Source organism: Gallinula chloropus (genome assembly GCF_964237585.1).
Source record: "Gallinula chloropus genome assembly, chromosome: 2".
NCBI lineage: Eukaryota > Metazoa > Chordata > Aves > Gruiformes > Rallidae > Gallinula > Gallinula chloropus.
Window position 1 is genome coordinate 12837523 of NC_140086.1, and position 15077 is coordinate 12852599.

At 41.5% G+C, this 15077-nt stretch overlaps 1 protein-coding gene across 1 annotated transcript in view; it reads right to left on the reverse strand.

Annotated features, from left to right (window-relative positions):
- Positions 1-15077, reverse strand: part of NSMCE2 (NSE2 (MMS21) homolog, SMC5-SMC6 complex SUMO ligase) — a 133766-nt gene that overhangs the window by 102606 nt on the left and 16083 nt on the right. The window contains exon 3 of the mRNA XM_084280309.1: positions 425-531. Within this exon, the coding sequence (XP_084136435.1) occupies positions 425-531 (107 nt within the window). The remainder of the gene's footprint in view (positions 1-424; positions 532-15077) is intronic.

The window sequence follows — 15077 nt, forward strand, 5'->3', positions numbered from 1 at the left end:
GCTGCACCCCAGGATCAGTTCCCCGCTGCATCAGCCACTTGTTTACCCCTGAAATCAGCTGCCTCATTCATTACGCAGCTCCCATCTTCCGTAATCCGAGACGCAGGCATCATCGGAGACCACGGTGTCTTAACTACACTGTCCTCAGTCATTCCCAAAGCACTCACTATTCACCCCGTATTCCAACTGGTGCAAGAGTTCGGTGGGGAGGAATAATACATGAATTGGTGATTAGAAACTGTATCACCCTGTGTGCAAGCTAGGAAGGAAAATTATTAGTTGTATCGGCAACTTCAGTATTCTACACTTGTCAAAGTTCTGTCTCTCCAAGTAGGTATTGTTTTAATGTAACATTTGTGTCTATTAAAGGACAGTATTTAAATATGGGTATATTTTCACAACTTAAATAGAAGTGACTGTTTACCTTTTTTACTGTTTCTTCAACTGCTTTTATATAATGATTAAACTGTCTGTCCATTGCAGCATACTCTAACATGACATTTTCCATACTGTTCACATCCTCTGCGTCATCTGCAAAACAAAGTATTTTGTACACGGATGATCAGTTTTTTTTATTTTCAGGCAGCATTTTTTCTTTACAGATACAGAGACAAACATTAACGCTGTCGATTTCTAAAGCATCTGTAAGGCACAGCAGGTGTTCTCAAGCTCGTCAAACATGTACTTTTTTCCTATTTTGCAACTGTAAACCTTGACATTTCTTGGGTAACTTGAACAAACAGCTTACTCAGAAAGACACTTGCCTGGTTTCATGTGAACAAGAGAGAGTGTGTGTAATTTCATCTACCAACACCTAGTCATTAGGCAATCAGGATATTTTCTGCAAAAGTTATATTTCATGACTCATCACATTGCCTCAGAAATAGTCAGAAGAAACTTAAATGCCCTCTCAGTACAGTATAGTTCACAGCTATAATTAGACCCCTTATCCCCAATAAACATAGCTACTGCAAAATCAAAACAGAGCCAGCATTTTATAACGCAGGAAATAATGGGAGACTGAACAGCACTGGTGAACCAAGCAGTAAAGTTTTAATTGTCAGTGAAAAATCAATGAATGCAGAACATGTGCTTAGTAATTCACATCCTCTTTTGCTCTCTGCTGCATCCTCCTAGTTTCAGTCCTTTCATCTCTAGCTATACGTCTGCTTTCCCACTCTAACCCTGCTGTGCATCTGCTCAGCAAGGTAAGGACTCTCCATCATTGCCCCAGGGCTGAACAGCTACAGCTCGATCTCCTGACACAGGTGCACGTACCACACCAGATACTGCCACATGCAGGTGGACAGCCAGGCATGAGCCCCTAACCCATTTAGGAAATTAAGAAGCCTAAGTTTCCACTTCTCCTACTCCCATTTATTCCTGCAGTTTCCAGGTATAGGGAACACAGCTGGAAGCAGCTGGAAGCTGTGTAAGAGCCCCCAGGCCTGCACTGTAGCAGTAGGGGTTGCCATTTAATGGAGCATTCTTCTCCACAAGGAGTTTACGTAGCCAATCTCTGCTGTTATTTTTAGGAAGAAAATGCCAGAACAGCTTTTTTAATTACTTTTTTTATGAGGAAAGGAGCACATCTTCTGATCTGGCAAGCGAGCACGCTTCCTAATGTGTTAACTATATTAGTATTGTACAGCACAAAAACCTGTCTCTGCGGAGCGCGAACATAAAGCATTGTGTTGAGAGCAAAACCTGAAGCTGTTGCTGCAACACATCACTCAGGGCTAGGAACTTCCTACCAAATGAAACTGCGATGGATCTGGGAGACAGAAGGAAAAGCACTAAGTTACACTTACACAAAAAACTTACATAATAAGCCATACTATTCTGTGAACACGGCAATTACAGTCATGACACTTCCCTTAATTATACATACAGGCTTGCTATGTATCCCTTTTTCATTAAGCAGATGAATGGACATTGCAGACAGAATCTTGGCATTCCTGAAACTTTCTTCTGAATAATCAGCATTTCCCTTTCCCTTCTCCCTCCCACCCAATTTCCATATCCTCTCTGGTAACTATGATCATGCTTTTTCCTTCCTGCTGGGAAGCACATGAAGTGCCTCCTTCAAGGCTGACACAAATGGCACTCCATGAATCACAGGAAAGGTTTGTGTAGCAAGTAACTGTCATTCTCCTCCCATGGCCAAAATGAATCATATCCACGACATAAAGAAACTAGAGCGGCCTAATCTTTTTCATTTTAGGGCAAGAGAAGAGCATTGGTAAACACCAAGAGAGCTGTACTAACGCCATCTTGCCTAGAAGTTTGAGAGATCAAATGCACCCTTAGCAAGTTTTCTGATGACACCACGCTGTGTGGTGCGGTCGACATGTTGGAGGGAAGGGACTGGCATCCAGAAAGAAAGACCTTGAGAGACCTGTGCAAACAGTATGAAGTTCAACATGGCCAAGTGCAAGGTCCTGCATGTAGGTCAACACAACCTGAAGTACAGCTACAGGCTGAGTAGAAAGGATGGACAGCAGCCCTGAGAAGAGCTTGGGGGCACTGACTGATGAAAACTCAACATGAACCAGCAATATGCGCTTGCACCCCAGAAAGCCAACTGTGTCCTGGGCTGCATCAAAAGCATGATGGCCAGCAGGTTGAGGGAGGTGATTCTGCCCCTCTGCTCTGCTCTGCTCTGGTGAGACCCCACCTGCAGTTCTGCATCCAGCTCTGAGGGCTGCCAGGTCAAGAAAGTCATGGAGCTGTTGGAGTAAGTTCAGAGGAGGCCACAAAGATGATCAGAGGGCTGGAGCACCTCTCCTGTGAAGACAGGCTGAGAGAGTTGGGCTTGTTCAGCCTGGAGAAGAGAAGGGTACAGGGAGACCTAATTCCAGCTTTTCAATATTTATGAAGGGCCTACAGGAAAGATGGAGAGGGACTATTTGCCAGGGAGTGCAGTGATAGGACAAGGGACAATGGCTTTAAACTGAAAGAAGGTAGATTTAGATTGGATATAAGGAAAAAATTCTTCCCTGTGAGGGAGGTGAGGCCCTGGCACAAGCTGCCTAGAGAAGCTGTGGCTGCCCCCTCCCTGGCAGTATTCAAGGCCAGTTTGGATGGGGCTTTGCGCAACCTGGTCAAGTGGAGGGTGTCCCTGCCCATGGTGGGGGGTTGGAACTAGATGAACTTTAAGGACCCTTCCATCCCAAACCATTCTGTGACTCTACAAAGATTCTATGCCCTGACCATTCCATACATGCACTGGCCTGTTTTTAATTCCATGTCTTCTGTCTCTCTTTTGATCTTTCATGCACATGAAAATATCTTATATTTTCTGAGAAATCTCTGAATGCATCACTATCACATAATCAGAGCCTGCCTTTAAGGCATTATGGACATAAAGCCTGATCTGAGGGCCTATATGCATGTCAGTTGTTGACCATCTCCTATTTCTGCTCCTTGGCAGATTAGTATCACTAGAGTCCATTTCCTATCTGCATTTCAGTCCACAGTCCAAGGTGATTAGAACTAAGAGAAAATTTCCCGTGTTGCTCCCAGCCACTCATCTCCCCATCTTCTAAACAAAATTTAAAAGAAAATGTACATTCTATTTGCCTTTCAAAAACCTCTTGTCGCCCCAGATGACACATTGCAATAACCTGCTATGCATGGCTCCTCTGCTCCCACCACATCCTCACTTGCCCTGATGAGCACTTCTGCCTCTCCCTGGTAAGAAGCAGATGCAGATAATAGGTACATATGATGAGAAGCTGTGGGTGACTCTCTGTAAAGTCTTATAGCTCACCAAGGCAGGGATCCCAGCACCTTCAACATTTCCTTAGAACAGACCCCACCACAGACCAATGAGAACACCCCAGCTGACCTGATCTTACAGGAAATTAGCAAAGACTTATCTCTGCTCTTCACCATCCCACAACTCTCTCAATTCCCACCATCAGTTTGACAGCACTATAATATCAACAAGAATCAAAAATTAGTAATTATATCAGACTTCGGAAAGATCCAAGAGGCACTGCACGTTTTATTGCAGTTGTGAGGAAGGCAATAGATCCATGGGAAAGTGATTCAATGCCCTGTCTGTCTTCCAGCAAACTGGGACCACATCTGCTGAATACCCTCCAGCCAGACTCCAGCTACAAAGCCAGCTAACTCTCCAAAGTACTCAAACCTTGAGCTCTGCAGGCCAACAACCTAGCTCCACACCAAAATCAAACGCTTTGCAACTGCTGGATCAGTGCCTCTCTGTTATCTAATCAAAATTTATCCTAATCTTGTTTCTAATTCATATCTGAGGAATGCATTCCAAACCCTTTGCATATGCTTTTAGCTACTGCCACAAAATACCATTGAAGTTGCACACTGTAGTTAAGTCTCCTTGTTATCTGGGTAAATATGTTGAGTTTAGTAAGCATTTCTCCGCAAGTCCTTACCCTCACCACCCTGAGATTATACATTTTGCAATATTACATCTTCAGTCTCAGAAAGACCAGCTCAAGGCCATAATTTTCATTTTCAAAGGCCCATGTGCATCATGTTAAAATTAGCTGACTGAATATGCACACTTCACGATTACGAATTCCCGCTCGCGTGACTTTATGATCTCTTTTTATAATGGAAACAGGGATACTACGCTGAAAAGTCTCCCTAAATAGTAAAGAAAAAAAGTTACAAGAAGGGATTATTAAGAGTCCAATTTCTCATTTCTAATAAGAGACCAAACCGATCACGCTCAGGTGCCTTACTGCTGATTCAAACTGTAATCAATCTGGCCCGCGTTACGCATCACGAACCCCACAGCGTTAAAACAGAAGTTGCAGTTACAGGACAGAGTCCAGTCAGCACTGGTTTAAAACTTCCTATATTAACACTTGTCTAAAATGCCACCCAGTTATCTAAAACTTGCATTTCCTTCTCAAATCTGAGTCGATATTTGCTTTAGTTCCCTGTACACATCCACAAGTTAGCAAAATTTCTGAAGATTTTTCACAACTACCTCTTTTTCTGTGTAGAAGTTACAACATTGGCATTTGCTTATTCAGAGTGTTACGGCTTTCATGCAGCCAATGCACAGCAACTCAAATTAGCATTCACTTCCACCACACGCTATCTCAAACACAAAATTGTCTGAAATACTATGAAATTACAGGATGGCTCTAAGCCTACAAATGTAACAGTGCTTAAAATGAATGCTTAATCACAGACAACACGGATTTTTTTAGAAAAATATATATACGCACACACTCTCACATCTTTATAGCATTGGCTAAGAAACTCAAATGTTCAGTTTAAAGAAAACAGGACACTGTTGGCTCTCTCTCTCACACTACATATTAGGTTGCTTTGAATTTCAAGGCTACACACAGTTTCTCAGGCTCTCCCATCATCCGAAGCAGAAGAGGACTGGTATACCATTGCCCACAGATTTTGACAGTAGATTTCAGACTTTTAAATCACATGTAACACAAACATCTGTAGCTTGAGCCAATAGCAACAGCAGTAGTAGGCAGTTGTCTTCACATGCACAGCAGCAGATAAAATACACGCTTTGCCAGCGGGTTTCAAGTTGTGGCTGACAGCAGCGAACACAAGCCCCTGAACTCCTTGATTTAATTCCGTCTTCTGGAGGAGGATGTACATTCTCAATTCAGGATACAGCTAAGTGTTCATTCTGGTTTTAGTAAGTACTCCATTTTCAAAACCAAAAGTGCTAGGACAACCCCCATGCGCCATTTTTGGTCTACTCCAAATTGCTGGTAATTCAAATTGGACAATACATCTGGAAAAAAAGCAATCAACCAACACACACTCTTCAAAAACAGACTCACAAAACACTTGAAGAAGACAGTAGCAGGATGTCACTCTCTCCCTCTACTGTCCAGAAGCTCAGTGCTGAGAGTATACTGACCTATGTAGGAGATCACTGTCCTATACCTCTTCTCTATCTAGATATATATTGCACCCTGCCATGGTCCTCCAGACTATATAGACCATGAACAGGAGATCGATGGCTTCTGCAGCACTGAGGGCCCATCTACACTTTTTCTCCTGCAGATAAAGGGACAGCTCCTCAGAAAACTTTCACCAAAGGAGATTTCTTTTGCAACCTCATCTCCCTGACATGTTAACATCCACTAGGCTGCAAAAAGAGCGGAATTCTCGTACAGAACATTCTAAACTACAACAACAAAAAAAATTAGAAGCAATACAAAGGAACAGCAAAAGACAAGAGAAAACCAATTTGATCTTCCTACTGCATGTGTCCTCACATTAAAAACAGAGAAATGGTTGAAAGTGGAATGCCCAAATATCTCCATGGAGCCCTTTGGATATGGAACTAAACACTGCAGTTCACAAGAGAAGAAAAATTATGCATGATTAGAGGGCCAACAACCACACAGGGAATGGCAGCTGGTGGAGTAAAGGGGAACTCAAGGCAGAAATCACAAAATTTCCCTCCACGTAACAGTCAGAAGCTACTTACTGGTGAAGCTGGTCCTAAAGAAACCTCCAACTTCTCAGGAAAAGCCTTAACTGGGCTGTAGAGCATTTCAAGCTGGGATTTCCCTCACTGTCCCCTAATGAAGCCATTCTGTCTGCAGAGAAAGCTTGCATACACAGAATTAGAGACTGAGTGTGCACCAGTGATTTTACAGACCAATGCCCTCATTGAGACACCAGCGATCCAGTGAAAACTAGGTACATCTTACAAAATTAAATTACATCAGTGAGAGAAAGGGAAGCCTGTTCTAGGTGGGTCTTCTTAAGCAGGGGGTTGGACAAGACTCAGCCCTTCCATGATTCTATGGCATTCCTCAATATCCAACAACCTCGTCTCTAAATTTTTCTTCTGGAAGATGTTTGAAAGTGAGTTCAAGAACGAGTTCTCTCAAGTAAAGAGAAGTTGAATCTGAGTTTTCTATGTTTTATCAAAGAAAAAAAAAAGTCTGCATGAGAGGAGCGTGGGAGACACAACTACTAGAACTTGCAAAGGAAAGACCAGCACAGAACACTTAGTTAATTGTGCCCACAGTTACACCAGAACTATTGCTCGTGAGTGATTTCTAAAGCTCTCTTCTTATCTTCTATTAATCTTCTGTTACAAAATTGCAAATCAAATTACAATACTTGGATTCTGGTCAAACATTTCGTTTTACCTGAGTACAGTCTTCTATGGTTTTATTTTGGAAAGGAAAGGGCAGTACTTATCACTCTGGAATTAAACATTTATCAGCTAGTAACTGAAAAAATCTTCAATTACCTGTTTCTCCCTGCTTAATTTTTAATTATTTTCTTTTAAGTCAGATGAGCCCAGAGTTTCTATTAGCTTACAGACTACTCCTGACAAAAGAACCTCATCTTGCTTTACAAGCCATTTCCCTGTAGGCTACAACAGTCTGAAATGGGAAGGGAAAAGATTCAGCGACCCAGGAGGCTCCTGCCAATCCTACGGAAATGAAACCCAAGTACATTATATTGTGGAGAGAGTCAGAATTTCAACAGAAACAGACCATGCGGGGTATGAATGCCCACTTTGAAACATCTCAAGTGCTGAATGCCCAGTTTGAAACATCTCAGGAGGACAGCATTTCCAGCGAGTGGGTGTCGCACACATTCTGAAAACAGAGTCATCTCAGAGTGGGCACAGAGAAGCTGAGGCACCCAGTATTACTAACCAGTTTTGAAAATAACTAACTATATTATTGTATAATAAAGTAATCATGAAACTTTTGCTCAACATGAAACTCCCGTAAACCCCACTGCCAGCAGAACTAGGCCAACAGTGCTTTTGAAAACAACTTCCTTAGAGTATTTTGTTTTTTCTAAGAGACTACCGAGGGAAGGCTAAAAAGTCATAATGATCCCAGAATAGACTTGAAGACAGTACCAAAGATCTACCTTACAAGACATTTCTGCCACAGTACCCAAGAAGACTGCAAGGTAAAGGGCCATTCCTCCAAACACCTATCGACCCTGTGGTAATACCTAATGAAATAAACAGGGTTCTCACAGAGAGTTTGATTTAGCAGAAGACTCCATCATGTGCTGACACGCTCTGCTGTATAAAATCCAAAGTAAATACTATTCAACACAAATAGAGATGGTTTAATTTAGGCTGAGGCACATAAATAATAAAAATACATCAAGTAATCACTCATACAGATAAACAGAGTATGCCATGGAACAGAAAGAATGAAAAGTCTATGTCATAGCTACATATTTCTTGCTACTGTAACACCTACAGTTGGTGTCACACATACAGCACCAAGACATGAAGACAGGCAGCACCTGCACACTTCCCCAAATGAAAACAGATGCTTGCTTGTGTAAATATTAAGGCCCATATCATTCCCTGGGTATTTCCCTCCTTTCAGGCGAAAAAGACAAGCACTTGACCAGCACCTCTTTACTCCCTAGTAAATTCTAAGGTTAATCTTTACCTTACTAATTACCACCTACTTAATTTTGCAGGAAGACCAGTTTAAAGTTAACAAAGTCAGTGTAACTACTAAGCAGGAGCACTGGAAGGAGCATAAAGCATTTACGAGATGGAACAGTTTTGATAAGTAACTCAAGCTCTGCTTTGCCACAGCCTGTATCAGTTTCCCGGTGATACTCATCCAGAGCTACTGTGCTCCGGTCAACAGATGAGTAAATCAGCGCTTCTCATCACTACCTTCACTGACAGGCCTGAGGAGAACAGAAACAGAAGTTATCTTGACAGACAAGCAGTAAGAAAACACCAAGGCTGAGGTTCCTGGCCACCTTCTTTGGCCACAGGTCGTTTCCCCAGCCACTCATCCTTGCTGGTCGTCCATGTTCCTCCTCTGCTAGGGTAATACGACTTTTCACAGGGTTATACTATAAACTGGATTAAGAAAACAATCCAAGCTAAAAATAGCATTCTGTCCTCCAAACAAACAAAACAACCTCTCAAACACATGGTATTATAGTAACTGAATCCTAAGTGCAGATATATCAACAGTTGTACCAGCACAACTGAGGGGGTGGCAAACTAGCACAGCGGAGTTGGGGGGAGGGGAATAACTTCTTAAGCCAACTTGTTTGCCAAGAAAAAGGTAGAAACACACCTGTAATTTCAAAGCAAGTACAAGGCAGACGTTATCTTCACACAGAAATCTGGCCAATCTCTTGTAAAATAAGAAAACCCCCTCTACTTTCCTAACAAGATATATATGCCCCTCTCTTAGTGGATTTCAACATATGATGATATTAAGGCTGAAAACATTCACTAATAATTGTAATTGGAAAGGATTTTCCTATGACTAATGAGCTTCTTGCCTGTGGAGGCATGGGCATGTCTATACCACACAGTGGATCATGGTTCAGAGCCCCAAGCTGTTGCTGACCTTACCTTCCTCAGAACCAGAGATGGGAGGGCTGGGAATATTTAAAATACGAGGTGTCTACTGTCATACTCCTTCTACCCACTTTCTCATTTCAGAACTTGGTAACATTAGAACCTGGGTAAAAATTTTCTCAAAATATTTTTCCTCACAAGGGATGGTGAAATATTAGGTGGGTGTTGTATTTGCCACTCTTTGGTTGCTCAGAACACTTTCTAAAACTGCTATTCCCAATGAAGGATTTTATTTCAAGACTTTTAATGAGCATATACAATTTCCATAAAAAGTTCCTAGGCTGCTTATCTATGATTTCCAATGGAAAGGAATATCAGCAGAATATTATTTTAATTATTTTTTAATTATTCCAGTAAGTTCATTTCCAACATGTTTGAATTTTTTTTGAGACTCAATTTCTTCCCTATTATCCAAGATATCTACTTGCACATTATGAATTCCACAGAGACAATTCACCCCTTTTGTGTTTGCAAGTCAACAGTGTTAATACTTTCTGTTGTCAATAACCAATTCTTCTCTTGTTTTAAATTGCCCTGACAGGTGGAAAATAAATATTTTAGTGTAAAGTGCAAGTCTGTCTTTAATAAAAGGCATGATTGTTATTATCCAGCAGTAAACAATACCATTTGTTTTTTCACAAAAATAAACTTTGCTTGTGTTAATGAAACTATTCTATTTCTTATCTCAGAGAAGCTCATTAAAAGCTCACCTTCATTAAACTCAATGCAGTAGTTACTTAGAATTTCCTCCATTTGGGGGAAACAGGAAATGGGCTGGAAAGATATTTCAGTTACCAAAAAAAAAATATATATATACATATATATCGGTAAAGATAGGAAAACAAACTCTCTGTACCCAAGACCTTCAAAATTCTCAGAAACATTACTTCTCTGTCCAGAATTGGAGGAAGCCTTGCTCAGAGACCAAGGTAACAAACCCTCATCAGAGTTAATCAGATATAATGTTTCAGTAAATGCAATTATCTTGCTTCTGGGCCCAAGCTACCATCACATTCAAGTCTAGTGCATATATATATATATATATATATATATATATATGCGCATATATATATATCTGATGTGCCAGGTCCTGCGCTTGGGTCACAGCAACCCCAGGCAACACTACAGGCTTGGGGAAGAGTGGCTGGAAAGCTGCCCAGCAGAAAAGGCATTGGTTGACAGCCAGCTGAACATGAGCCAGCAATGTGCCCAGGTGGCCAAGAAAGCCAACAGCAGTACCAGAAACAGTGTGATGAGCAGGACCAGAGAAGCCTCAAGTGCTGTGTTCAGTTTTGGGCCCCTCACTAAAAGAAGGACATTAAGGTGCTGAAGTGTGTTCAGAGAAGGGCAACAAAGCTAGTGAAGGGTCTAGAGCACAAGTCTTATGAGGAGCGGATGAAGGAATTGGGCTTGTTTAGTTTGGGGAAGAGGAAGCTGAGGGGAGACCTTATCACTCTCTACAACTACCTGAAAGGAGGTTGCATCCAGGTGGGGATTGGTCTCTTCTCCCAAGTAACAAGTGATAGGACAAGAGGAAATGGCCTCAAGTTGTGCTAGGGGAGATTTAGATTGGATATTAGGATAAATTTCTTCACTAAAAGGGTGGTCAAGCACTGGAACAGGCTGTCCAAGGGAAGTGGTGGAGTCACCATCCCTGAAAGTGTTCAAAAAAAAGGTGTAGACATGGAGCTTCAGGACACGGTTTAGTGGGCATGGTGGTGTTGGGTTGACTGTTGGACTTTATGGTCTTTGAGATCTTTTCCAACCTTAATGATTCTATGATTTGAAATCTAACTGTACAGACCAGCCACGCTGCATGTGGCACCACAAGAAACAGGAGCCACGTGGTTCATCATCAATGGCTTGGCAAGAAAATAAGGCCCATGACGCAGTACAGAAGCATGGGAGAGTCACCTCACACTGTGACTGCACAGAGAGTGCAGTTTCAGTACACAGCCAGTCTCAGTCTCAGTCCCTCACTGCATCGTTCCTTCATGCTTCACAGGTGGCGGTACTCCTGTGTGCGCATGAATTGCTCAACAGACCAGTCCCAGTAAAATTGAGAGCGCTGTTCTTTCTAATGCCCAACCAGCAGACTGCAGCAGGACACGTTAAAGCAGCAGTTCACATGTCAAACAGGAAGGTAAGATCAAGACAATGCCCCAAGATAATACAGCACCAACCTATTTTCAGTTCAGCGGTCACAGTTATATTCACACACAGAGAGAACACCGAATCCCAGTGAGTTTCTGTCACTGACACCTTCCTGCAGACACAAGTGATCACACTGCCAGCACTGAAATCTTAACATTACTGACCTAAAAGGAAACAGCTGGGGGAGGAAAAATGCCAAAATATGTCTTTTAAATGTAAAATATTCCAATTAGATACTTGCAAACATTATTTTTTTTTTTTTCTATTAACCCACACATTCTCCCATTCTAAGTTTGTATATTTCTGCTTCTACAACCCATGGCACTACTGACTTCAGGTTCTAGAGAGGTTCATGGGTAGCCCTGGACAGAGCAAAGCTGAACAAACTAATTAGCTAACTAACTAGCTAGCTAACCAGCCGTGGCACTGGCCATACTGCAGCTGCAGCAGAAAGCACCTGGGGGGGGAAAACAATCCCATTTTCTAGTCAGCTTTTTAGACAAATCTGTCTGGCAGGCAACTCCACATTCTACACCACTCTGGACAGAGCAGTGATGCGCCCTACAACAGAGCTGGTGCTGGTCCACATACATAAAGGAATAAAAAAATGATAAATCAGATTCATAACATACAGCTAACACTGGAAAGTTCTGGGGTTTTAAACCAAAATCACTGGTCTGTTGGTTTAATCAGAAATGGGAAGGTTAGTAGAAATAGCTATGAGTATCATCTCCAAAGTTAATTGTTTCTTAAAAAGGTAGACACTTACATGTGTTTTGGGTATTTTCTAGTTTCTGTTGAAGAGAGCTAACAGACAGAACACAACCAAGATAAAACTAAAGGAGTCTGGAAAACCAGTCTCATGCAAGCAAAGGCAAAGCAGCATTTCCCACACAAAACATCCAACTCAGTGCAAATCTCATACTGATACAGCACCTGAAGTGCCATCCATACAGCAATACTACAGCTAGGGCTTGCAGAGCCCGTATTTCCTCAATATAAGCAAAAAAAACCCCAAACCACAACACAAAAAAACCAACCCACAACCTAATCCTCTTACACAGCAAGGCAAAGGCAAAGGCAAAAACTGGACACAACCTGCAAGCATAATCAAAGCCAGCAATTCATTCTGCCTCTACCAGGCCCCATTTGCATAAAACCTCTCCTGTGAATTGGCAGATCTCCCTTATTTGGCATGAATCACTGGTATGTGGCATTCATTCTGTTGCTCACATACTGGTAAGTGACAGAGCTAAATGTTTCCATTGCTTGGAATTTCATTTCCCACAAGCTTCATATAAAATTTCTCCTACTATGAGGAGATGCTGCTTTGTTATCATGTGGAGAATGCACTTTTCTGTGCAAAAAAGGGCAGTGCAGTTCTGGACTGCCTGAGTCTCTCACGTATGCACAAATATTTATGGTTTTGAGAGGAAACAGGCATTTGTTTGATGGCTTACAGTACACCACAAATGGTGGTCTCTCAGCATGTTTTTAAATAACCCTGTTATCTCTGTCCATAGTAGGAAAGATGTAGCATTGTGGGGGCCTCACGGCATTTAAAGGGGCAGTTTTGAAAAAAAAAAATAATCAGAATATAAATTGAAACCAAGTGTGGAAATGTTCTGGTAGCTAGCAAGGAACAAGTAGAAGGCTCCCTCTGTTCAGTACTTACACAGAACTGGTACACTATCACACAGCTATCACATGTCGTGTTAGTAAATGAAATTAAATCCAGAGCCACAGGAATACACTTGAGTTTTGTGCCACTGAAACATGTTAGTTCAGAGAATTTTCTCCCCTTCATACTGATACACTTTTGAATTCTGTTCAGTTTAAAATCTGGTTTTCTATAAAAGTGACTTGGCCAAACCTGTGCAATGAAGTAACCATGTTCAGTGGAGGAGAAGTTTGATTACCGTGAGATTACCTTGAGACATCAGGACAGACTATACACCTCCAACAAAGCATGGGTAAATGATTAATCTAAAAATACTGAAGAAATACAGAATTTGAATGAGCGATGGCATACCTAATTCTCTCAAAAAACAGCCATGAATTAGATCCACACCCACAAGTAATAAACTTAAGAAAAAGAGTCTTGCGAAAATGTCACATTAATCTACCCATACAGTAGAAAGTCTACTCACCCACTGCTTACTAAGATGATTAGTAAGGAAATCACAAGCTAAACTTTATTCATCTGCCTAAGAAAAATAGGAAAGAGTTTGCAAGGTTGATTTAACTCAGAAGATATTATTGTCACTTGACATTTACATGCAATGTATAATTCCATTCCCACTTACAGTCTGGGGAAAGCCTGTTAAAATACTTCCTCAATGTGTGAACACTTCTTTGAATTGTGTTCTTTTCATCTGCCACCTTCTCCTTAAGCCAGCTGGCTCCTTTTGTTAAGTCTTTTTTAATAAGAAAGTTCATTATGTGTAATTTATGGAGCAGTTTGAGATTGTCACCTTCTCTTGAGTGCTACAGGGCACTTTATAGCATTCGTTGATAATGTCAAAAGAGTAAGGAGGTTCACACAAACATACATGCTGAACAACTAATCTGAAAGACCACATCTCTCTTCTCATTTTCAGCCACAGCAACCAGACCTCCTTCGATTTATATGCCAGACTAATCTTCCCATTTGCAAAAGCTAAAACCTTTGTGGAAACTACAGAAGTTGCTTACATGGGAACCATCATTATGAAGGCATTTCGTCATCTAGAGCACGATCAGAGTAATGTCATGCTTAATCCTTTTGCTGTGGCTTTCTTAGTTCTTATGTCTCCTACTTCATTACATGTTTCTTTACCAATTGCTCCTCTCCCCTTCTGTTCCTCCTCAACTCAACCAGTCCATCATTCCTGCTCTATTTTTTTTTTGCCTGGACACTTGCTACCCTGCTTTTTTGATTCTTTCTCTATCAGCAAGTTATATCTTCCTGGTGATCACAATCACTGGGGATCACCTCCTCCTTTCTCCCATCATTTTATATAAGAGCAACTCTAACCAACTCATGGCTGTTGACTCTCTTTTATTGCCATAAAGGTCCACTAACAAACAAAAAGACCCAAACTGAAACAATGATAACCAGACATAAGCACACCAGTCGGTTTGGGAATTAATTAACACAGACAATGTGTGATGGCTGGGGCAGCAATGTGAGTGATGACAGCTGACCCCACCATTTCTTGTACACCCCACGCAGAAGGTTGCGTGTATGATGCTCATGACCAACTCCAGACACTTGTTCAACATCTAGAAAGGGGTACAGGGATTCTTCTGTGGGCTGATTCTATGCTGACAATTTTGCAGATGCATCCCTATCTTTACATGACACACAGTGTGTAACTCAGGAAAAGGCTCTTTCCAGACAAACAGGCGTGAGACTAAATCCTGCTAATTGCGTTTTCCTTCAATAAGCTCTGTCAGTATTTCAAAGAAAGAGCAATGCAAATTACTCAATGCTTGGAAAGTGTGACTTACATCAAGGCTGACTAAAGAAGCTCAATTTGCAAAGTTTGAGATGCTAAAGGTGACTTGCTCATGA